At 42.4% G+C, this 25905-nt stretch overlaps 1 protein-coding gene across 3 annotated transcripts in view; it reads right to left on the reverse strand.

Annotated features, from left to right (window-relative positions):
- Positions 1–1016: 1016 nt before the first annotated feature.
- stac (SH3 and cysteine rich domain) overlaps positions 1017–25905 on the reverse strand; it is a 144866-nt gene continuing 119977 nt past the window's right edge. For all 3 annotated transcript variants that reach the window (XM_048528612.2, XM_048528614.2, XM_048528613.2), the window contains 2 exons: positions 12987–13124; positions 1017–3412 (listed from right to left, as the gene is read on the reverse strand). In XM_048528612.2, the coding sequence (XP_048384569.1) occupies positions 3314–3412; positions 12987–13124 (237 nt within the window). In that variant the 3' untranslated portion in view covers positions 1017–3313. The remainder of the gene's footprint in view (positions 3413–12986; positions 13125–25905) is intronic.

A 25905-nucleotide genomic window follows, 5' to 3' on the forward strand; every position in this document is an offset into this window, starting at 1 on the left:
AAATGCCCTGTGCCTCCGTTTATTGCAAAACCATGGCCAGCTAGCTGGATTTCTTCAGTACAGCAATAGAAGTCCACATCTATTAATTCAATCCACATTATGCCTTATCATATCTTTGAGCAATGTTGAAAGAATATGTCACAAATTAGATTATAACCAGCAATCTAACCAATATGCACACGGTAAGGTGTCACGTTGGTACACGGGCAAACACTATAGTTATTATGTACAAGAGTTTTTCTGTTATAAATTGGCCTTAAATCCACAGGAATCAGGCCTTACTGTGAGTAAGTGGAGATTGGATCACTAACACTGCATACAGGATTGATTTCCAGTCAGAGTATTTGCACCCAATAGAAGCATGTTCGGTCAGAGAAAGTGCACTGAAGCTAAGTACAGTGAGAAAGGCAATGAGAACTGCTATCCCTAAACTAGTGGCTAAAAATCTTCCATGTGAGATGGGTTTGAATTGCTCATAGGGTGGAATACAACAGAAGGATGTACAGCAACAGTAACAGGACTGTTCAAATCATTATTTACATGGAATGGCATTTAAATTAACTGTATTTCACCAGATTATGAACACATTGTATGTCAGCAGCAACATCAATGAGAATGGCAGTGTAGATGGTGAAAAGCTTCAAAGAAAGGTCAGTAATTAATATTTATTCAAACATGTCTTTTTTCAGGGTATGCAGGGGTTTTTTTTGGGGGGGGGAGAAGGTTGGGGGATGGTGGCTGTGATGGTTGCAAAAGTTGTTTATTTCGTCTCCTTTTTATTTCACAGAACTTCCCTAAGTGCGATCTTTTTTTCTGACGAAGGGTCTAGGCCCAAAACGTTAGCCTGCTCCTCTGATGCTGCTTGGTCTGCTGTGTTCATCCAGCTCTACGCCTTGTTACCGAAGTGCGATCTGCAGGACATTCTCATTTACTCGCACCAGGCTAGAAAATTCACCATCATTTATTAGATTTGAGTTCACACACACAAAAAATGAGAAACTCTTTGTTTGGTCTAGCACAAAGTAATCAAAAAACATAATTGTTGCATTACAGTTTAATAATAAACATTTACTTTTTATCGATTAATACATTGTTTGATTTTGGGTAAGTGTATTTTTATTAATCCTGAAATGTCTGAATAGTTCTAGAGAAATGACTGTCTCCTAGGTTGGCCAGTTCCATTGATTTTCAAACTAAACATTGTGAACAGTGAAGCATACAGTAACTTATACAATTAAAGCTACTAAACAGTCAGGAGTTATTACATTCATCCTACAAAAATAATCAGAAAACACATCTACAAATAAAAATATAATCACTTGAATTCTGCACAACTTTTTCTCTCTTATTTTCATTCTCTTATTTCCTAACATATATTGAAAATAAAACATTAAATTAATTTTAGTTTGGTTTCCCTTTAATCTCAAGGCTTTTAATATCTTTTCCCACATCTTTTCTATCCATATTAGAAATCGTAACTCCAGAAATAAGACTTTGCAATTGCCCATTAAGGAGATTTAAAGACTGGTTTCACACCCAACAAAATGGCTCACAAATCTTAAAATGGATTTGATTGTGTAAAACACACGACTAGTTTGACCCCTAATGTGAAATAAAAGCATCACACTGGATCCAAGATCTGCCAAATATTTATTTAGTAGCACCTCTTAGAAGCACCTGGATGAGATTTTGAACAGCATTTTAATAGTTTCAGTTGAAAAGAAGCTGTTACTTTTTAAATACATTTGAAAATCTTTTTCATCTGGTCTTTGATTTGGCTTCATTTAAGTCAAGAGGGTAGTTGAGCAATCTGTCCCTTTACCTTTATCATTATCACTCTGAAGCTGACCACTGGGAGCAAAATGGGAACACTCTAGTGATTGGCACCAATTTTCTCAGATCCCTTATGAGAATGCGTTTGACTTCCACATACTCCATTTTGCAATGCGGCTATAATCAAATACTCATCATCTGATGGCAAGTTATTTCAGCTGTGTAGATTTTGTAATAGTCTGTACGCAATCCACATTTTATTTATATCAACCCAGAAATAAGTTCCACAAGTAACTGAAAATGTAAAGCACTTTTCTAATTTATGTCTACTTCATAATAGCTGACATGGCACAGTGGATCAGTGATTAGTATTGCTGCCTCACAGCACTAGGGACCTGAGTTCGGTTCCACCCTCAGATCACTGTCTGTGTAGAGTTTGCACATTGTCCCCGTGCTTGTGTGGGTTTCCTCTGGGGGCTCTGGTTTCCTCCCACAGTCCAAAGATGTGCAGCTCAGGTGGACTGGCTGTGCTAAATTGTCCGTAGTGTCCTGGGATGTGCAGACTAGGTAGATTAGACATGGGAAATGCAGGGTATAGGGTCAGGGTGAATGCTGCTTGGATGGACTGAATGGCCTGCTATTAACATTCGGCCAACCGCATCAATATGTCCAGCAGATCAGTTGCAATAACAAAACAAAGAAACTCTCTGTCCTGTGGTGCCTTATTTACTACATAAGTGATCACCAGTTTCTTTTTCTGGTTATACTGCCATCAATGTAGACTGCACCATCTTCAAAAACTGTAAGATGCGGCAAATGATCATTTTTAACACCAATTCGTACAAGTCTTTATTAATATTATATATGTATAGCATCAAGGAAAATCTAATTCCCACTCAGATGACGGGCAGCTTTCTCTTTGCTCAACTAAAATTGACAATAATTATGGTGCTGCTGGATTTCCAGGTAAATGTGTTTCAGGCAGATTTGTGATACTGTGAGCTGTTCGAACACCAGGAAGGCAAGTAACTTTGTGGCTAAACGAGATCTCACTTCAGCCACAGAACTGTACATTGGTCGCAGGATACATGACCAGCCAATGTGATGCAGGAACAGCTGTTCTTTGAAAAATGCACAGTACAACACATATTTCATGAATAGACAGAGTTTTCTTTAAAAAAAAATCCCTGCTTTGGATTAGCTACAATCTATTTGGATGCCAATAAAGTGTAAATGGACAATAAAGACATTTAAACTGTCCTCGCCACTGTCAAGTTTTACAGGGATAGGCTATTAGCAAACCCATCATACAAGTGCAGATATCATTCTCTCCAGTCTGGGAGAGTTATGCTAAGATTTTTAGCACATCTAGGTTTCATGAAGCAATTCTGAACTCCCTCATAGATTCAACACACTCTTTATGGCAGTCTGGCTGTCCATAAAGGACCACAAGACAGTTCATCTTTGCTGATAATGTGAGACAAGGATGGCAAGTACCACGGAAGTAATATCACCTTCACTACACAGATCCGATGTGTCATCAGATATTGACAAGGATGTCAAGTGGCACAAAACCCTTCTTCTTTCCACTGCACACTTTAATGAATCCATTTGTTTCTTCACCCTTATCCACACAGATCTGCAAATAGGAGGAAGTGTTGAACAGCAAGTTGCAGGAGATTCACGTGACAACATTGGAACCATCAACAATACTCCAAATACTAATTTACATCAGCTGTGAGAATGTAAATGTATGTGTGACACATGGCTTAATGCAAATGAAATCTACACCCCTTAACTCCAGATTGGACATCTTACAATACCAAAGCCTAATCACCTGATCTGAAAAAGATCGGGTCAAAAATCACATAACACCAGGTTAGAGCTGAACAGGTTTATTTGAAGATGCAACCTTTCAGAGTCTCGCTCCTTCTTCAGATGTCAGAGAGAGAGCTGGCATCAGACGCAGAATTTGTAAGCAAAAGATCAAATAGGTCATAGAACTGATGCAAATGTGCTGAACAAACTTTGATTTTATCAGTATACCAGAGGTGACATCTCAGGTGAGACAATGCATATTAGGTGTGAGGCCTTGTTTAGAATCTGGCTGTGTACCAACTTGGAGTCAGATTGTTTTCATTTCCAAAGTAGGAATTTGTAAAATGTCACATTGTCTACAAACTGTGTGCCTTTTGAATAAAATAGAATGTATCTATGATTAAAAATCTGCAAATGCAAATTCACCCCATAGATTTATATGTGTGTGCACATGTGTGCATGTGTGGGAGCAACAGAGAGAGTGTGAGCACGTGCAGGAGCGAGGGAGAGAATACGCGCTCGTGCAGGAGCGAAGGAGAGAATGCGCACATGTATGCATGTGAGGGATGAGAGAGAGAGAGTGTGTGTGTGTGTCTGTCTGTCTGTGTTGGGAAGAGGGGGAGAGAGAGAGAGAGAGAGAGAAAGAGAAGGCGTGTGTGCATGAGAGAGAGATATGTGTACGCACGTGTGTGTGCGTGCTTGAGAGAGAGAGAGTTTGTGTGCATGTGTGTGAGATTGTGTGTATAACAATGAACACCTCGCCAAGATCTTCCCTATGCCCTACTTCTCATCTTCAAACAACCACCAAACCTTAAACAGATCATCGGTCACACCAGCCCAGTTCGTCCCCTCCACCCACTGCATCCCAAAACCAGTCCAACCAGTCTCTGCCTCCCTAACCTGTTCTTCCTCTCACCCATCCCTTCCTCCCACCTCAAGCTGCACCTCCATCTCCTACCTACTAACCTCAGCCCACCTCCTTGACCTGTCCGTCTTCCCTGGACTGACCTATCCCCTCCCTACCTCCCCACCTACACTCTCTCCACCTATCTTCTTTACTCTCCATCTTCGGTCCGCCTACCCCTCTCTCCCTATTTATTCCAGTTCCCTCCCTCCATCCCCCTCTCTGATGAAGGGTCTAGGCCCGAAACGTCAGCTTTTGTGCTCCTGAGATGCTGCTTGGCCTGCTGTATTCATCCAGCCTCACATTTTATTATCTTCGTTCACAGGAAACTACGCAGCCTTCAGGACAACATAGAACATAACACCACAACAACCCTGCCATAGCAACCTCTGCAAGACACGTCAGATCATCAGCATGGACACTACCATCACACGTGGGAACACCGCCCACCGTGTGCACGGCAGATAGTCATGTGACTCGGCCAACGTTGTCTGTCTCATACGTTGCAGGTGATGATGCCCTGAGGCATGGAATATTGGCAAAACCATGCAGACACTACAACAACGGACATATAGACATCACGTAACTATTGCCAGACAGGAATGATCCCTCCCAGTGCAGGAACACTTCAGTGGTCAAGGACATTCAGCTTCGGATCTTTGGGAAAATATCCTCCAAGGCGGAGTTTGAGATACACAGCTACAACGCACAATCGCCGATCAGAGGCTGATAGCTGCGCTTTAGAGTCCCTACAGTGTGGAAACAGGCCCTTCGGCCCAACAAGTCCACACCGACGCTCGCAGCATCCCATCCAGACCCATTCCCCCTATAACCCACCTAAGGTGCACATCCTGGACACTACGGGCAATTTAGCATGTCCAATCCACCAATCCTGCATATCTTTGGACTGAGAGAGGAAACTGGAGCACCCGGATGAAGCCCTCGCAGACAGGGGGAGAATGTGCAAACTCCACACAGACAGACACCCAACGCCTGGATCCCCGGTGCTGTGAGGCAGCACTGCTAACCACTGCACAACCGTGCCGCCCCTGCTTGGCACACATGAGGATGGCCTCTACCGGGATCTTGGGTCCATGTCGCACTACAGGTGAACCAATCACACTTCACACTCTCACACACACAAGCACTCTCCCTCTCTTCCACACACACACACACACATGTGTGACACATCCTTTTTCTCTCTTCACCCCACTCCCAAATGCCCCCCAACCCACCTTCTCCCGCCCCCAACACACTCATGTAAATGTGTGGGGTGAGTTTGCATTTGCAGACTTATTCCATTTTGTTCGAAAAGTGCACAATCTATAGACAGCCAATGCGGATTTTTACAAATTCCTACTTTGGAAATAAAACTAATCTGACTCCAAGTTGGTACACAGCCAGATTCTAAACAAAGCCTCACACCTAACATGCTTTGTCTCACCTGAGATGTCACCTCTGGTATGCTGATAAGATCTTTAGTTATCTCAGGGCTCACTTGAAAGAAATTCTGGGATTTGCATATTAATGCTTTTTAACTGATTAAAGACTTAACAGCCATTTTGAGTTTGTTCAACACATTTTGCATCAGTTTTATGACCCTTTGATCTTTTGCTAATAATTTCTGTATCTGATGCCACTTCTCCCCCTGACACCTGAAGAAGGAGCGAGACTCCGAAAGCTTGTGTCTTCAAATAAACTTGTTCAACTATAACCTGATGACATGTGATTTTTGGCCCTGTCCACCCCAGTTCAACACCGGCACCACCACATCCTGAAAAAGATGTTATTTTGAACCGCACAGCCCATACAGCAACAAGGTGGAGTGACTTCACACAAATATGTTCCACTTGACTCTCTTCTGCAGGTAACAGAAAAAGTGCTTTCGCAAGCTTGTGTGAATATGCTCATTGACTGGCAACCAAGATTAACAAAAAGAAGCTAAAACTTATAATTTATCAAACCAGATTTCATTCTGGGATCTGACTTGTCCAATATTACCACAGCACGAACCATAACAATCTGTATTAACCAAGGAGCTTTTCAGAGGCTTAAACTGCTATTGTTTTATTTGAAAAGTATGGCTGTTCTATGGCTTAATGCAGCTGATTTTCGGAAATCATTCCAAATGTTTCCGGGATAATGCTATTTTCAGTTTGCTCCCGATTTCTTGATATGCTGCCATAATGGGTGAGGCTCTAAACTGAGAGGATAGATTTGTACAACCACCTCTAAGTGACCATCTATGTCAAATATTACCTGCTTGAGTTTTAGCAATAATAGTCGTGTGGTGCTTATGGTTCAAGCATAGTATGGCACAAATATAATGTTCAAATTTTTAAAAGGTACAAAATTAAAGGTTTAACAATGTTAAGGACCTCATGACCAAGTATAAATGGTTGTGAGTTTCAGATTGAATGGAAAGCAACAAATTGTATTTATATTGTGCCTTAAATGCAGTGAAATTTCTAAAGACTCATCACCGGTGTTGACAGTCCACAGATGTGTTTTTCTTTTGAATGGAGTTTTGGATTAGCATATCTAATACACTCTACCGAAGGATCCTGCTACATTTAGTTCCCGGCTTCAAAGATGTAAAATAGATATCTGAGGGTCCAAATGGCAGGCCACATGTATGTATTCTTTCTGTACCATACCTACCATGCTCTAAAGAAACCATGATTGACCTCTAAGTTTTAGGTATTTAATTACATAGAATCATAGAAATATTTGAATAAAAGGCATCAGTTCGTTCATAAACTGAAGTTGCTGTTCATAAACAGAAGCATCTGTGAAGAAGATATCAAAGTTAATTTGATTAAAAAAAAGGCCCCGAGATCACTTTCCATATTAAGCAGAGGTTCACCTGCACATCTGCCAATGTGGTATACTGTATCCATTGTAACCGGTGTGGCTTCCTCTACATTGGGGAAACCAAGCGGAGGCTTGGGGACCGCTTTGCAGAACACTTCCGCTCGGTTCGCAATAAACAACTGCACCTCCCAGTCGTGAAACATTTTAACTCCCCCTCCCATTCTTTAGATGACATGTCCATCATGGGCCTCCTGCAGTGCCACAATGATGCCACCCGAAGGTTGCAGGAACAGCAACTCATATTCCGCTTGGGAACCCTGCAGCCCAATGGTATCAATGTGGACTTCACCAGCTTCAAAATCTCCCCCTCCCCCACTGCATCCCAAAACCAGCCCAGCTCTTCCCCTCCCCCCACTGCATCCCAAAACTTGCCCAGCCTGTTTCTGCCTCCCTAACCTGTTTTTCCTCTCACCCGTCCCTTCCTCCCACCTCAAGCCGCACCTCCATTTCCTACCTACTAACCTCATCCCACTTCCTTGACCTGTCCGTCTTCCCTGGACTGACCTATCCCCTCCCTACCTCCCTACCTATACTCTCCTCTCCACTTATCTCCTTTTCTCTCCATCTTTGGTCCGCCTCCCCCTCTCTCCCTATTTATTCCAGAACCCTCACCCTATCCCCCTCTCTGATGAAGGGTTTAGGCCCAAAATGTCAGCTTTTGTGCTCCTGAGATGCTGCTTGGCCTGCTGTGTTCATCCAGCTTCACACTTTATTATCTTGGATTCTCCAGCATCTGCAGTTCCCATTATCTCTCTCAAAGTTAACCTTTCGGGTCCAGTGACCCTTCCTCAGAACTGTTCTTTCTGTTTTTTTCCTGTTTTTCTTCACAGATGCTGCCAGACCTGTAGAGTTTTCAAGTAACTTCTGTTTTTGTTCCTGATTTACAGCATCCGCAGTTCTTTCAGTTCTTACCATTTGGTTTATTATGTTTGCGCTGGCCAGAAAAGTGTAATGCAGTCTAATGCCACTTTCTAATTCAGTCTTCTAGTATACAACACTTCAATTGCATATCTAAGTTCTTTAAAATGTATTGAGGGTCTCTGTCTCTACTACCCTCTTAAGCAGTGTCACTCAGACCCACCATCATCTAGATGAGAAAATTACCCCTCAGCTCTCCGCTCATCCTTCTACCAAAATGACTTTAAATTTGTCTAATATTCCCTCATAACTAAGATTATCTAGTCCTGGTAACATTCTTGTTAATCTCTTCTTTTTATTTTTCTTTTAATTTTCTTGTAATACAATGACCAGAAATGTACACAGTCCTCTAGATAAATAGTTAGAGCCCCTGCTCTTATTATATATGCCCTAGCTAATAAAGGCACATATTCTGTCTGCCTTATTGATCAGCTTACTTACTTGCTCTGCTACTTTCAGGCAACCGTGGACATGAACTCCAAGGTCCCTTTGTTCCTTTACAATTCTCAGTATCCTACTATTTATTGCATATTTCTTTACCTTATTTGCTGTTCCTAAATGCATTGACTTCTCCAAACTTAATTCTGGGCTCCTGACCAGTCCACCCATCTGTTCCTGCAGTTTACAGGTTCATTCCTCATTATCAAAGACAATCTTTGTATCATCTGCAAACGTTTAACTATGCTCACTGCATTTAGGTTTAAATCATGAATGTCTACAAAAATCCAGGATCACCTGTTTAGCCCTGTAAAACCCCACTGGAAACAACTTCCCACTCACAAGAACACCTATTGACGTTTTGGTTCTTGTTAATGAGCAAATTTGGATCTAACTTGCTACATTCCATCCCTTGTTTACTTTTCTGACTAGTTAATGACTTGGAACCTTATGAAAGGCTTACAAAATTTATGTTGATGAGAACAAATGTGCTACCCTCATCAACTTTCCTCCTTAGCCCTTCAAAATATACAATCAAGTCACTTGGATTCCCATGCCCTCAGTCTTTGTCCTTCTTGATGGTTTTTGTTTTGGAAGATGTTGCCAAATTACAAGAAAAAAAGAGAAGAGATTAACAAGAATTTTACCAGGACTGGATAATCTTAGTTATGAGGGAATATTAGACAAATTAGTCAAAGGTGAGTTACTGCACTGCCAATGGAGTGAGCTGCTTTGTCCTGGATGATGTTGTTAGCCCTCTACCATCCAGGCAAATGGGGAGTTATTCCATCACACTCCTGACTTGTGCCTTGTGGACAGGCTTTGGGAAGATAGTTGGCGGTCCAGCTGCTGCTAAACTCTAGCCTCTGACCTGCTCTTACAGCCATTGTATTTATATCATTGGCCAAGTTCAGCTTCTGGTCGATGATAACCCCCACTGAAGCAGCCAGTGATGGTAATCCATTCAAAATCAAAGGGTAATGCCTGGCATATGTGCAACTGAGAGTTACTTGCCACTCATTAGCCCAAATCTCCAGGACTGTTTTCCAGGACTTGCATGTGGACATGGATTGTTTCAGTATTTGAAGACTCATGAATGGTGCTGAATATTGATATTTGCACAGTGAACATCCCCATTTCTGACAGATCGATGGTGAGAAATCTTTGGCGAAGCAACTAAGGGTGGTTGAGCCTAGGATACTACCCTGTGGAGCTCCTGTATGAGATGTCCTGGGATTGAGATGATTAACTTCCCACAACCATAACCATTCTCCGTTCTGCTAGGTATGACTCCAACTAAATGGAGAGTTTTCCAGCCTTATTCCCAATGGCTTTTTCTAGGTCTCCTTGATCCTACACTTCATCAAATGCTGCTTTGGTGTAAAGATCAGTGGCTCTCACCTCATTCCAGGTGTTAAACATATTTGTCCAAGTACAAGTTACCCTTTTCTACTCTTCCCTTAGTTATTCTCTGGTGCTTTATGTATTTACAAAATAACTTTAGGATTCTCACAATTTTATTTGCCAATATTTTCATGTTTTCTCTTTGTTGACCTAATGTCCTTTTTGCTTTAACTTGGACTTTCTATACTCCAGGCTTTCTTCTGCATTAAACTCATGATAGAACTCTCCTCAATTACAATAGTCTACACCCTGTACACTTGGCAGCTGGGGTGCTCTTCTTTGTGAGATTATATTCGTTCTGAACCCTCATTATTGTCTGCTTGAAAGCTTCCACTCTTTCATCCTAATGATCACTATGATTTGTTCCCTGTTCACCTTTGCTAAAACTCACTCTATCTTTATAAAGCTGGTCTTTCCTTAAGTGTGAACTTCTGCTCCTGGTCTATCTTTGTCCTTTTGCACAGCTACACTAACTAAATTATGATCACTATCTTCAAAGTGTTATCCTATTGATATCCATTCTACCTAGCCAAACTTATTCTAGGTATAGCCCTTCAGCTGCTACAGATTGCACCTTTCTTAGGACTGATCCCAATGTCTAGAAATTGAACGTCTTCCTTCCCAACCTCCACTAACTTCTGCACCAGCTCTTCAGTAAATGTGTACGGAGAGGTTGAATGCACCGGGACTATTTTCCATGCAGTGTCAGAGGGGGACCTTACAGAAGTTTATAAAATCATGAGGGGCATTGGAGAGGGCAGGAGGGTAGGAGAGTCCAACCCTCAAGGGGATAGGATTAAGGTGACAGGGAAAGATTTAAAATGGACCAGAGGGGCAACTTTTTCCACACAGAGGGTGGTGCGTGTGTGAAACAAGCTGCAAAAGGCAGTGGCAAAGGGGAGTACAATTACAACATTCAAAAGACATTTGGCCAGGTATCTGAATTTATTTTTACTCATTAGCAGGAAGAGGGCGTCACTGACTGGGCAGCATTCATTGCCCATCCCTAATTGTCCAGAGGGCAGTTCATAGTCAACCGTATTGCTGTGGGTCTGAATCACATGTAGGTCAAACCAGGTAAGGATGGCAGTTTCCTGCCCTAAAGGACATTAGTGAACAAGATGGGTTTTTCCTGACAATCGACAATGGATTCATGGTCATTATTACACTCTTAATTTCAGATATTTATTGATTTCAAGTTCTACCATGGTAGGATTCAAACCTAGACCATTAGCTGGGTCTCTGGATTAACAGTCCAGCAATAATACCACTAGGCCATCACCTCCCTTAATAGGAAGGGTTTAGTGGGATACAGTCCAAATGCTGGCAAATGGGACTAGATTAATTTAGGATGGTCAGCATGGATGAGTTAGGACAAGTTGTGTGTTTTTGTGCTGTACACCTCTATGATTCAACAATTCTATAATAAATATTCCTATATCTTTGTATTTTCTAACACATGCACTGGGAATAATTTGGAGATTACTGCTGTTGAGGTCATGCCTGCTAATTTATTTACAACTTCCTAAAATTTGTCTGTTGACCCCCACCCTTCTTTCTATCTGTATTGTTGGCATCAGTACAATATTCAGTCTTCCTTTTAGAATATCCTGCGGCCAGTCAGTGATGTTCAGATCTGGCAACAGTTAGACAACATATCCCATGAGCATATCTGCAACTACAGAAATATCCGTCTGTTCCCCTAACTGTTGGATTTCAATTGCTACCACAGAATTACAGAATTGATACTCTGCACAAAGAGGCTACTCGCCCCACCATCTTTGCTCTGGCTCTCTGTCCTGGTTTAATCACCCCATTGTTGTTTCTCAGCTCAACTCATATGGCTTCCAGCATATAATTCCTTTTTGCAGATATAACTGTGTTCCCTCACAAATATTATTCTCTTTGAACTTATTTATCCCCCATAATCCCATCAGAAAACCCTATAATGAGAACTGTTATTTTGTAGCCATCTAAGAGCAGGGTGACAACTGCGCATTGTGAGCAGGGGTGTCAATGAAATGAGGTATCACACTAGTGCCACATACTAGGCCAATTCTATTCCCCATTGCAATGTTTCCAGCACTGAGGGGGCGGTGTCAGTTGTTCCACTCAGACATGGGTTAAGTGATACCTTTTAAACTGCCAGTTCAGGATGGACAATAAATTCTAGCTTAGCCAATAGCATCCAGATTCTGTGCAAGAGTTAAGATAACTGATGGAAAGTTAAGGGTCTCTGCCAGTTAACATTGAAATTTAATTCACACTGGGGAAGCCCATGTCCCCTCCTTCCCCTGGCTAGGTCTTGCCAGTTTGGCCCTGGTGAGGCCACAGCTTTGCATCTAAGTCTGGCTCAGTCGCAGCCCATCTTCTGCAGGGACTCACTCTAGTCTCAGCAGTGGCTAGCATTCTTGACCAGCTGCTGGGACAAGAGAGCCGCTGGTGTTTAAATAGCTGTGGGGCTAGTCAGCCAAGAGGGGTGGGTTCATTTCCAGCATAAAGTTCAGCTCCAGGAACGCTGAGCTGCCATTTCTGCCATACCTTAAGCACCATGTTGGTCCATGTATCCTCCTTGACATCCAGAGCACTGTAGAATGGGGAGTCATTTTATCTTTGTGGCAACATATTTGTTCTGAGCCCCCCGGATTTCTCTGATTTATTTTCAAGTAGCTGCTTGCGGTTCAGGTTTATCAAATTAGATGTCAACCAAGTTAGACCAGCCTTTCACAATTCAGAAATTTTTCCTACACTACCTTTTTCTGTATCCGTATTTTACAATTAGTTCGGAATAAATATACATTGGAAATGCTATTACGTGAGGTTTATTTTCTATTAATAACATTGAAAATAAAGTGACCTGATTTTCTTTCACATTTATCTGTCCTTCTTCTTTACAGCCTGTGAATGGTTTGGTGCATCTGAAGACCTTCTCACCCACCAGCACTTTCTGAACAAACGTTGCAGGAAAATATCCAACACGATCAGCAATTTTGCCCTGGGAAATGGGAAAGAGAAGCAAACAGTAAAGTGGATAGCTTCACATTTTTCCACTGCTGCAGAAAGATCAGGGTAAAATGTCACAGGTATAACTTTGAGCCAGTAATGACAACCTAGCAGACTCCTCACTGGCACAACTGTGTCATGACATTATGTCACCAGCGATGAACAGGGAGGGATACACAAAATAGCTGTCCATTTGTATTTCCCATTTAAGCCAGTGATATGACCGCTGTAGCCTTCTATGATAGAGGATTCCAGTGGTTCACACCTTCCGAGTGAAGAAACTTCTATTCATCTCCAGTTGAAATGGCTTGAGGCCATGATCACCTGTTTCTCCTTATGCAACAAACCTACAATCCCGGGAATCAGTCTGGTGAACCTTACTGCAACCCATCTATGGAAAGTAGAAGTTTTCTTATGTAAGAAGGCCTAAATTGCACTCCAAGGTGCGCTCTCACCCAGGCCTGTGGAGCTGGCGTAAGACTTCCTTGCTCCTGTACTCAAGCTTTCTTACAATGAAGGCCACCATATCATTTGCTTTCAGACATACTTGCTGCACCTAAATACTTACCGTCAGTGTTGGCCATACAATTATATCAAGTGTTGTGCATCAACACTTCCCAATTTATCGCTATTTAAGTAATATGCTGCCAGTCTGTTTTTGCTATTGAAATGGACTTCTTCACACGTATCTACATTACTCTCCATCTGCCATGCATTTACTCATTCATTCAAATTGTCTAAATTCCCTTGAAGGCTATTTACAATCTCCTCACCACCCACAATCCCACCTAGTTTTGTGTCCAGGCAGTCCCCTGGTTGCGAATGGTTTCTATTTCCAAATCTATTTGCAAGTCGATTTGTATGCAAATAGGAACGCAATGCGGGATAACACAAAGTAGGCATTCATAAGAACTGGAAATGTTTGCATGTTGGATCTTTAAAATTACACCCGTGCATGGAATTATGTGTAAGTATGAGTGTTCATAAGTCAGATGTTTGTAGATCAGGGATCTCCTGTAGTTAGAAACTTGGAAATCTTACACTTGATTTCCTCATTCTATTTGTTGAGATCCAATGCTAAAAACTGGGCTCAAGCATTGATGCCTGCAGGACAACATATCACCATCTTCCACTCAAAAAAGACTCATTAAATGTCAGCTAACCAATGCTCAATCCATGCCAAAAATCACACAATGCCAGGTTATAACCCAAAAGGTTTATTTGAAAACGCAAGCTTTTGGAGCTCAGCTGTTTCCTCAGGCATTGTGATTTTTGACCTTATCCCCACAGTCTAACACTGGCATCCCCACATCATAGCAATCCATGCCAGTATATTAACGCCAATCCCATGGGCTTTGATTTTGTACACTAAAAGGTCTTATATGAGACTTTATCAAAAGCTGACTGAAATTCCAAATAGTATCAGTGATAATGGGAACTGCAGATGCTGGAGAATCCAAGATAACAAAGTGGAAGCTGGATGAACACAGTAGGTCAAGCAGCATCTCAGGAGCACAAAAGCTGACGTTTCGGGCCGAGATTCTTCATCAGAGAGGGGGATGGGGAGAGCGTTCTGGAATAAATAGGGAGAGAGGGGGAGGCGGACCGAAGATGGAGAAAAAAGAAGATAGGTGGAGAGGAGACTATAGGTGGGGAGGTAGGGAGGGGATAGGTCAGTCCGTGGAAGATGGACAGGTCAAGGAGGTGGGATGAGGTAGTAGGTAGGAAATGGAGGTGCGGCTTGAGGTGGGAGGAAGGGATGGGTGAGAGGAAGAACAGGTTAGGGAAGTGAAGACAGGCTGGGCTGGTTTTGGGATGCAGTGGGGGGAGGGTCGAGCTGGGCTGGTTTTCGGATGCAGTGGGGGGAGGGGAAGAACTGGGCTGCTTTTGGGATGCAGTGGGGGAAGGGGAGATTTTGAAGGTGGTGAAGTCCACATTGATACCATTGGGCTGCAGGGTTCCCAAGTGGAATATGAGTTGCTGTTATTGCAACCTTCGGGTGGCATCATTGTGGCACTGCAGGAGGCCCATGATGGACATGTCGTCTGAGGAGTGGGAGGGGGAGTTAAAATGGTTCGTGACTGGGAGGTGCAGTTGTTTATTGCGAACCCAGCGGAGGTGTTCTGCAAAGCAGTCCCCAAGTCTCCGCTTGGTTTCCCCAATGTACAGGAAGCCACGCCGGGTACAATTGCTACAGTATACCACATTGGCAGATGTGCAGGTGAACATCTGCTTAATATGGAAGATCATTTTGGGGCCTGGGATGGAGGTGAGGGAGGAGGTGTGGGGGCAGGTGTAGTACTTCCTGCGGTTGCAGGGGAAGGTGCCGGGTGTGGTGGGGTTGGAGGGCAGTGTGGAGCGGACAAGGCAGTCATGGAGAGAGTGGTCTCTCCAGAAGGCAGACAAGGGTGGGGATGGAAAAATGTCTTGGGTGGTGGGGTCGGATTGTAGATGGCAGAAGTGTCGGAGGATGATGCGTTGTATCCGGAGGTTGGTGGGGTGGTGTGTGAGAACGAGGGGGATCCTCTTGGGGCGGTTGTGGCGGGGGCGGGGTGTGAGGGATGTGTCGCGGGAAATGCGGGAGACGCGGTCAAGGGTGTTCTCGATCACTGTGGGGGGAAAGTTGCGGTCCTTGAAGAACGTGGACATCTGGGATGTGCGGGAGTGGAATGCCTCATCCTGGGAGCAGATGCGGCGGAGGCGGAGGAATTGGGAATAGGGGATGGAATTTTTGCAGGACAGTGGGTGGGAGGAGGTGTATTCTAGGTAGCTGTGGGAGTCGGTGGGCTTGAAATGGACATCAGTTACAAGCTGGTTGCCTGAGATGGAGACTGAGAGGTCCAGGAAGGTGAGGGATGTGTGGGAGATGGCCCAGGTGAACTTGAGGTTGGGGTGGAAGGTGTTGGTGAAGTGGATGCACTGTTCGAGCTCCTCTGGGGAGCAAGAGGCGGCGCCGATACAGTCATCAATGTAACCGAGGAAGAGGTGGGGTTTGGGGCCTGTGTAGGTGCGGAAGAGGGACTGTTCCACGTGACCTACAAAGAGGCAGGCATAGCTTGGGCCCATGCGGGTGCCCATGGCCACCCCCTTAGTCTGTAGGAAGTGGGAGGAATCGAAAGAGAAGTTGTTGAGGGTGAGGATGAGTTCGGCTAGGCGGATGAGGGTGTCGGTGGAGGGGGATTGGTCGGGCCTGCAGGACAGGAAGAAGCAGAGGGCCTTGAGGCCATCTGAATGAGGAATACAGGTGTATAGGGATTGGACGTCCATAGTGAAAATGAGGTGTTGGGGCCAGGGAATTGTAAGTTCTGGAGGAGGTGGAGGGCATGGGTGGTGTCACAGACTTAGGTAGGGAGTTCCTGGACCAAAGGGGAGAAATCCCCCTCTCTCCCTATTTATTCCAGAACCCTCTCCCCATACCCGTCTCTGAAGAAGGGTCTAGGCCCGAAACATCAGCTTTTGTGCTCCTAAAATGCTGCTTGGCCTGCTGTGTTCATCCAGCTTCACACTTTTGTTATCTTGAAATTCCAAATATACCACATGCACTAGTTCTCCCTCATCTATTGTATGAGTCAAGTCCACAAATAACTTCAGTAGGTTTGTTAAAACAATTTTTGTAAACTTGTGCTGATTTTGTTTAAGCTAGTTGATATTTTCTAAGTGTTCTACTATCACAGCCTTTAGAATGAACTCCAATGTTCTTTCTACGCCTGCTATTAGACTAATTGGTTTGTATTTCTCTGTCTTTCCATCCTTCCTTTTTTAAAATACTGATGTAACATTTTCCATTCTCCAATCAGCCATTTGTGTTTCAAAATCTTAAGAGATGACAACCAACAAATCCATGGCCACTTCCTTTAGTGACCTGGGATATAAATTATCTGACTGTGGATATTTATCAACTTTCAGCCTTATTAATTTCTTGAACTTCTTTTTTTATTAATACAAATCACATTCAATTCCTCCTTACTAACACACACCTGCTTCCCTAGCATTTCTCAAAACTTATTTGTGTCTTCTTGAAGACAGTACTAAACTTGTTTCATTGCTCTGCCATTTCCTTGTTGTCCATCATCAACATTTCAGACTGCAAATGGCCTACATTTCTCTTCATTAATCTTTTTTTTCTTTTACATACTTACAGAAGCTCTTACATTCTGCTTTTATGTTCCTTGCATATAGATTCATATACTCCATAATTCCCATCTTAATCTCTTGCTCCCTCTGCCCTCACCACTTTTGATGAATGGTTCAAGTTTTTTAAAAATTAACCTGTAATACAATGCTGGTACACTGAGGCAGGCTTCCTGCACAGTCTACCCCCTGACTTGGACAGTCCCTGCTCTCATTGTACTCTGCCACCCAGAACAAAAGCACATCTCAGGGGCTACTTTTTCCCATCTCAGCTTTACAGCGTCAAGAGTTGGCCTGACTACTTTTCTAACCCAGCAGTAAAAATCCAGCTCTTTTTCTCCAATAGTGTAATAAATCATAACCTGTTCTTTATTAACTTTGTTTGTCAGTGATTTGTTTATAGGCCCTAAGTTATAAAATGCAGATTGCTCAGCAATTCTCCACAGAGTTGGTAATGGGCACAGACAAATGGGGAAGTAATGATTCTGTACTTTAGCATACTGGCCCATTATGTGCTGCTACTGCATGGATTGACATTGCTACATACAGGCCTTACACATACTAACATTCTAACCCTACTGGAAATAATTTACTGGGGAGAGTATAATTAGGTTTATTTGATTCGGTGAATTTATTTGTTGTTGCCTGTGGCTTGCAGCTATTGTGTTGCTTACCAAAAAACAGAAGGAATTGAACAACTTTTGTTTAAAATTTTTCCTCAATTTTAATCAATTCATAAAATTACACCCCTAATTATTCTATTCATGGTGCTATGCCTCTGAAAGAAAAGGCAGATTATACGGTTCATCCTTCCTCATATGCCCTCTGTGAAATCAATACCATTACATTGCTTTCAAGCCATACTACATTTTGATTCTTAAGATTATTAAAGGCATGGTGTCACCCTGGAGTCATATTGCTATAGCACTTGGCTCAGTTACTAACATTCTTGCTCAAGTCCAATTCAGGCCCTAGTCCAATACTTGGTCATCTAACCTTGGCTGATGCTCACTTGTCAGACACCGAGTATTGCATGATATCACATGCAGAGGGGAAGGGGATTTATTTTCATATCCTGGAAACATTCCTTCCTCAACAATCACAACCAGCAACAAATGTCCAGCTTCCTGTACTGTTGTGTGATATTGCTGTGTGCAATTAGTGAAATAGCAACATATTTAATTGCATACCAAATGCCTTGAGATCCTGAATCCCAGTGATTTTGGGTATGCAGGCTTATTTAAATTAAAAAAAAGGATATTAAAGAAAGCCGCTCAAGACATAGCTACAGCCTGAATCTAGTCATAACCTCTCTTGAAACCCTAATTTCAGGGAAGAATCCTGCATTTTTTCTGAAAAATGAACAAATTTCCAGGCTATAAGAATTATGTTGCTGTGATTTCAACTGCATTAACTTGTATCGAAGCTCCCAAGAAAAGGAATTCTGCCAGAGCAGTCAAATTGCTGGTCAATAATTCACATGGATTAGAACCCAATGAGTCAATGCTAATGGGCAGGAGTGCCCCTTCTTGGATGGACGTGGTCAATGGCAGGAACATTGGGTGAATGTGGTGTGAATGAAACAAAAAATCAGAATGTCAATATCCAAAGAAGTCATTTTGCTTTTCTTAAGCATTCAATGGTGACTTCAGTATCTCACTATTGAGCAGTGACTAACATATTTCCATGCACTTGCTTTTTATTATGAGTGCAACTCAACTTATTTCTACGCTACTTCTAATTCTCCTTACTTTCTCTTAGAAATTATAAAGATTAAATTCCTGACACATAAATCAGAGCAGATATCTGGTGGCAGCAGCTCATCAATTGCTTGTCCCAGCCATCATCGAATAGTGCCTTCATAATACGGTCCCTTCATGCTCCATGGCCATCATTCTTTTGATCCTTCTCCCGCAAAAGTCAGCAACAACGAACCACCAGCGCCATCACATTGCGCCCTCTCTTTGACCAACTAACACATATCGGGTCTAGGCCTGAAACGTCAGCTTTCCTGCTCCTCTGATGCTGCTGGGCCTGCTGTGTTCATCCAGCTCCACACCTTGTTATCTCAGATTCTCCGGCATCTGCAGGTACTACTATCTCTCCAACACATTACTTTGCTTCTTCACTACTTTGGAGCTAAGGGACACCTGCAACATGCATGCTTCTGCCAGATCATGCTGCATGCAGGGGCACACATGCATCTCATGCATCCACACAGGATATGTCTCCGAGCCCCTATCTGTACAGGATATGTCTTAATGCTCCAAGTTTCCTTTTATCAAACTCATTTACTTTATGGTTACTTGGAGACTGTAGTCAGTCAGTCAAGGGGTACTGCCACAGTTATTCAAGGGATTTGTCCAATTACAATATAGGGTTTACCCATGCTCAGTCAGGTGCTTGGTTTTATAAAGTTTGGAGATTCTTATCTTTGCACTCTGGAATTTGGGTTACAGTCTGACAGGTAGAGCCCATAAAGCCATTGAATCATTGAGTCATTCAGCATGGAAACAGATGCTTTGATCCAACTTGACCGTGCCGAACAAGCTTCCCAAACTAATCCAGTCCCACTTGCCTGCATTTGGCCCATATCGATCTAAACATTTCCCATTTGTGTACCTATTCAAATTTCTCTGAATGTTGTAACTGTACCTCTACCACTTCCTCTGGCAGATCATTCTACATACGAACTACCCTCTGTGTGGAAAAAAAATTGTCCCTCAAGTCCCTTTTAAATCTTTCTCCTCACCTTAACATTGTGTCCCTGTTGTGATTGGAACCATTGACTATGAGATCATCAACTGGGACTTTTAACCTGGGCCAATCAGAGAACCTTGGCTTACATATATAACCAGAGAAGTCAGAGAGTTTCCTGATTCCAACCTGGCTGAACACCGACAGCAGAGGTGTCAAATAAGAATGTCCTGCCCCACCATCGCCGAAATGTTATCTGTTACAGCATGACTTGTGCTCAGAACGACTTGGTGAAAATCCCATCCTGGTGAACATCAAGGTCACAGCTGCCCTCAAGTCTTATGCCAGTAGCTTATTTCAATGTGCAACTCAGGACCTGCGTCACATCTCTTAATGTTCAATCTATGAATGTGAACGTTGCCTTTTTCTTGAGATTCCACCTGTTTATTTCCTTCCCCTGTGATGAAGGGAGTCAAATATTTGGGCAGTAGCTTTCCCAGCATTGCCATGGCCCCTAGGTGCTGGGAACTATTGACTGCATTTGTGTTTCATTATGAATGCCCAATCATCAAAGGTGATTCAACGACAGAAAAGTCTTCCACTCCGTCACTATTCAAATTAAATGTGACCATTGATGTCAAACATTGAAGGCCTGTGTCAGATATTCTGGGAGCTTTCACAACTCTTAAATACTGGAGAACTCACAGACCCCTTCCTCTTTCATTGTTCCTTGGGACAAAGCAAACAAAGTTGCTGAGAGATAAGAGCCAAACCCTTCAAACATGGCTCATGACACCTTCAAGAAACCTTCAGATTTATGCAGAATAAAGTTACGACATTGCTTACTTTTCCATCATGGCGATAGTGGAGCTCTCCTTGAGATGAGGCTTCCATACCTGGGCCTCTTTAGCACAGCTTTGTATTGTGTCATGCTGTGGCCTCCACAACAGGATCCAACAAAGTGAATGCTCTGGATACAAATAAAATAGGGGCCAACGGTAATCTCCTGAGAATGAAGGTTAGATGAGGACCATCCAAGATAATAAGACAGAACAACACATCATCAGGCCAGAGAGAATCTCATTAAAACTCACTTCCAAGATGAATGAACTGGGTTTGGATTTCACTTAACATTCTAAAAGATAAATGACAAGTAGCCCGTCTTATTGCACAAAGGACTCCCAGACTTTGCTACTTTTACAGACCTTGACGTTTCCTGCTGCTGAAAAATGTCTGGTTTCAGCCTGTGTTTTTCAATGTGCAATAGGGGGCAGTGGACATATGGGCTGTCCATTGTTCATTTCCCAGCTTTGAATGGAAGTGTGGTCTCTTGAAAAGTTGATACATAAGATAAACATTTCCCCTCCAGAGATATGTGGAATCTGCACTCTCACCCACAGGGTGGTGTAAGTGTGGAATGGCACGCACAAGCCAGCTCCTAGCAGGATATGTTTGATGTAGTGTTGGCCACACTGAAGTTTAACACTTTGGCTGCAGAAATCAATGTCGAGCATTCCTGATATCTGAGGCTAACTGCGTCAGTCAATTGTTTGTGAGAATTGTAAGCAGGTCAATTCCCTGTAGTCTCAAACCACTGCAACAGACACGTTACAATGGCACAAATGTCTGCATTGGAGGGAATTTGATATTAAGCATTTGTGCAACAAAAATTTCTACCTCTACGTATCCTTTCAAACCAAGCCATCTGCAATTTTCATTTCAGCGAAACATGAAGCATAAACTAGCTATCAACCCTGACCTGCTAGAAAAGCCTTGCAATGAATCTCATGATTTTCCAGTACTGTGAAGCATGACTAATACATCTCTCACCCAGCAGGGAAAAGCTGGGGCTGACACCTTAATAGGGAAGTGTGCCAGCATTAACTGGAGTGAAGGGTTTGGAGGGGGTTTCAGCATTAATTAAAGCAACATATGAACAGGAGTAGGCCATTCAGTCCATCAAGCCTGTCTGACCATTCAGTGTAAGCAAGACTGATCAAAAACTTCACTACCTTTTACTCACCCCATTCCCATAACCACATGCATTTCTGGAATTAACAGAATGCTTTTACTTTCGATTTAACCAATATCATACCTACACATTGAGGTACTGGTCTGGAGTATCTACATCAAGGGGTGTCTCAGCATTTACTGTCCTCGAGGCTGTTTGCTTCTTACTTCCAAGCAAAGATCTTCTCTCATCAATGCCGTAATAAAGAGTTGAAGTGTGCTAGTAATCAATTACCACTACTCCATAAATTGTACCAATGTGTAAATGTATTATTTAGTCACGAAAAAAGGTCAACTTGCTCCTCGTTTGTATTGCTATCCAGAAGAAAAGACGCTTTCACCAGATTTCCGTAATTAACTCAAAAGTAACTCATTAATTAGAAGCAAACTTCATCTTACAATAAATGGTAAAACTGATTAGCATCAAAGCTTCTGTGTGGAATTAAACTAAACCCCGTAATTGCAAGCACACACATTAACACAACAAATGATACAGTTCTGCAAGCTCGTAAAAGAATTAGTAAAAGATAACATCGTGGGTCTGCTCCATCCTTTTCCTTTTCTTTGTTTCTCTCTTTTATCCTTTTTGCCGCTTCTCTCTTTTTTTCCTTCTCCCAGCCACAGACTCCTGGCCTCAGACTTAGCACAGACCTGGCGAGGTAGCCTCCTGGCCTGACATGGTGGCCTTTTAGCCTGGTGTGTCAGAATCTTGGCCCAGCATGGTTGTCTCTTGGTGGTATGTGGCGGTCTCTTGGCCTGACATGGTCTCAGCAAGGACTTCTGGTCTTGAGGCAATTCCTCAAAGTGCAGTCCCAAGTGCCTGAGCACTTAAGAGAGGTGGTAATGTTTGAACAGCTTTATTTCTTTACTTTCTAGTTAAAACTAAGAAGTACTCCAATGTGTAACTTTTAACTTTATTTTGTATGTTTTAAGCTACACTATAATTACTGCAATGTTTAACTTTTAACTTTGTTCTTTCTTTCTACTTTGTTATGAAGATTCTTGTACCCAAGATGGTGCCTTCTGTGATGACAATATACCCATTTCACAATCAAATCCAATCAAACAATTAAAATCAAATCAAAAGTCCAAACTAAGAAAAAAAATGGCAGACTGTTCAATCCAGTCAGCTTCCTGTCAACAAGGTTGAAATGCTGATGAACATAGAATCAGATCTTCAAATCAGACCTAACTCTGAATGGAAAGTCAGTTAGATGCAAGTCTTTGATTAGATGTAACAGTTCAGCTTGCGGGCTTTCTGAAGCAGTCAGAGATACCAAGATCTGGAATATTCATGGATCCCAGAATTACGTCACTCAGAGAGCTATGTCGTTATCGCATTAGATTGTCTGAAGACTACACACATGTACACTTTCCAAACACCCACTTCAGAGAGTGTTGCTAAGGAACCTTCAGCACATAGGCCCCATCTCTTCCAAAACAAGTCTATCAAACAACTAAGACCATAAAACTAATCTCATTTTTCTTACAAGCTTTGTTTTACCTTCTCTGATCACAGACTTCCTGCAGAGTGGAAGCAGGCTGTTTGAGTTCAAACCAACCCTCTGAAGAGCATCCCACCGTATTCCTATAACTGTGCATTTCCCATGGCTAGCCCACCTAGCCTGCATATCTTGGACAATTTAGCATGGCCAGCCCATCTAACCTGTAGATAATGAAATGTGAGGCTGGATGAACACAGCAGGCCCAGCAGCATCTCAGGAGCACAAAAGCTGACGTTTCGGGCCTAGACCCTTCATCATCTAACCTGTACATGTTTGGACTGTGGGAGGAAACCAGAGCACCCGGAGGAAACCCACACAGACACAGGGAGAATGTGCAAACACCACACAGCCAGTCGCCTGAGGGTGGGATCAAACCCGGGACCCTGGAGCTGTGAGGCAGCTGTGTTAACCAATGAGCCACTGTGCCGCCCAACTTTTCTACGCGAAGTTTTAATTTTCTGTAAACAGCACTTTGACCTTTTGACATGTCACTTTGAAGAGGTCACATGGTGAATGGTCTTCAAACCAGTAATTCTTCACATCCTCCCATCTTTTCCAACTTCCTTCACAAAATCATTTTTAAGGACTATTCTTCCGAACACTTTTCATATTAAAACACAACTTTCTGCGTACAGATGGAAGTAAAAGTATGAAAAACAGTTCTCTAGTGAAGTGTGCAAGACCTCTCTCTTCGTATACTCATTCTAGACTGTGCCTTCTCTCTTACTGATGTCAGAGCCCTGTGGTCAGTTAAATCATCATAATGTCTATAAATCTCACGATACCCTAACGAAGGGGGTTAGTCTGCCTAAGTTTGGAAAAACACAGTGGTGGTTTGAACAGAATGGAAAAGAATAGCATTTCAACCTGAGCTAGAGGGGAGCTGAATGGCAGGTTGAATTGGGGTTGGGTATGTGTGTTATAAGAGCAGAAGAGTGTTAAAGGTAATTAGGGGTTGTGAAGGGGATGAATGTAGTATGAGCAGGACAAAGCAGAAATATAGAAACATTAGTCAATAACTGCTGAGGTAGTCTTTGAAAAATAGACTTGCCTGCTAAAAACCTAAATAGCATCTTATTTTCATTTTCTCAAATTACAGATCTCTCAACTGTGTCTTAAATTGTCTTTTGAAACTCATCAAAATACCACATTTTGAATGCAAAAGTTCTAAATTGAGAATAGCCCCAGAGCCCTCCATAAAACTTCACCAATTTCCATATTTCTAAGTCTTGGGAGAGAGAGAAGGAGACAGTTGAAATGATTGAACACAACTTTCAGTCTGCAGCCTACACTAGGAACTGAAATGATCTCATAGTCACACGAAATTCTCTGTGTGTTATGAGGCAATTGATTTGAAAAATAAAGTTAATTAAAACATTTTCCCTCTGTGTTAAAATTATTCATTCCCAACTGACAAAGAGAATCATTTTGACACGAAACAGTTCCAAAATTTCTCTTCCAATTTCATTGTAAGCATAAAAAATATCCAAAAAGGCTCTAAATAAGGTCTCAAATATCAAAATGTTGTGTGTTATGCAGAGAAAATAAATATGCATTCAAGGTTTGCATTTTGCTTTAAAATTAACATCATTTGGCTGGGGAGCTATTGACAAGGATCATCAATTTAAAACTGCCACCGAAAAAGAGAAGGCCATCAAATGCTTTATCACAGAGAAATGCTGACACATATCTTTTCAAAGGAAGCATAGAAGAAGACACAGATACCATGCATGGTTAGAGAGTGCAATTTTGGATTGTGGACTTCAAATGGAAAATATTGTGAGGAGCATTTATAATGTTGCCTTTTTGTAGAAGTGAGGGAGAAGTCCATTTTGCTTCTGTGCCCAGAGCTTTAATGGACTTTTGCATCCACAACCATTTCTACTGGGCTACCAACTCCGCTGTTAAAATAAAATATCCTAACATTTAGAAATAGAACTGTCACAGAAACTATTTGGGACTGATGTGATTTGGATACACAAAGGTTACAAGCATGAGTGATGTGAGTTACAGAGCACCAGCTGCATTTTTACAACCCCACCTTTGTCTCTACCACTCATGTTCAGTTGGTGCAGTTCCTCCAGTAAAGTCAAAGTCTTACCAGAGCAGAGGGCTGCCCTCTCATTACAGAGAGATGACCGGCGGTAGTTTAACCTGATGGTCACAATGCTTCAGGTGAGAGAAGAGGTTGAGAAAGAGAGTCCTTCACAGTAACCTCAGCCAGTGTGGGAATCAAACACACGCTGCAGCATATTTGTAATATTTCCGGGTGTTTTTATTCCCCTTTCTTAATTACTAACAGATGGCAGGAACAATCCCATATGTGATGTGTGGCAAAAAAATAAAAATGCAACAGACAGTACGTATTCAAGATTTAATTGCACATAACACACAGGGAACTCTTTTCCCTAGCAGTTCACCAGACGAATC

Source organism: Stegostoma tigrinum, chromosome 5, assembly GCF_030684315.1.
Source record: "Stegostoma tigrinum isolate sSteTig4 chromosome 5, sSteTig4.hap1, whole genome shotgun sequence".
Taxonomy (NCBI): Eukaryota; Metazoa; Chordata; class Chondrichthyes; order Orectolobiformes; family Stegostomatidae; genus Stegostoma; species Stegostoma tigrinum.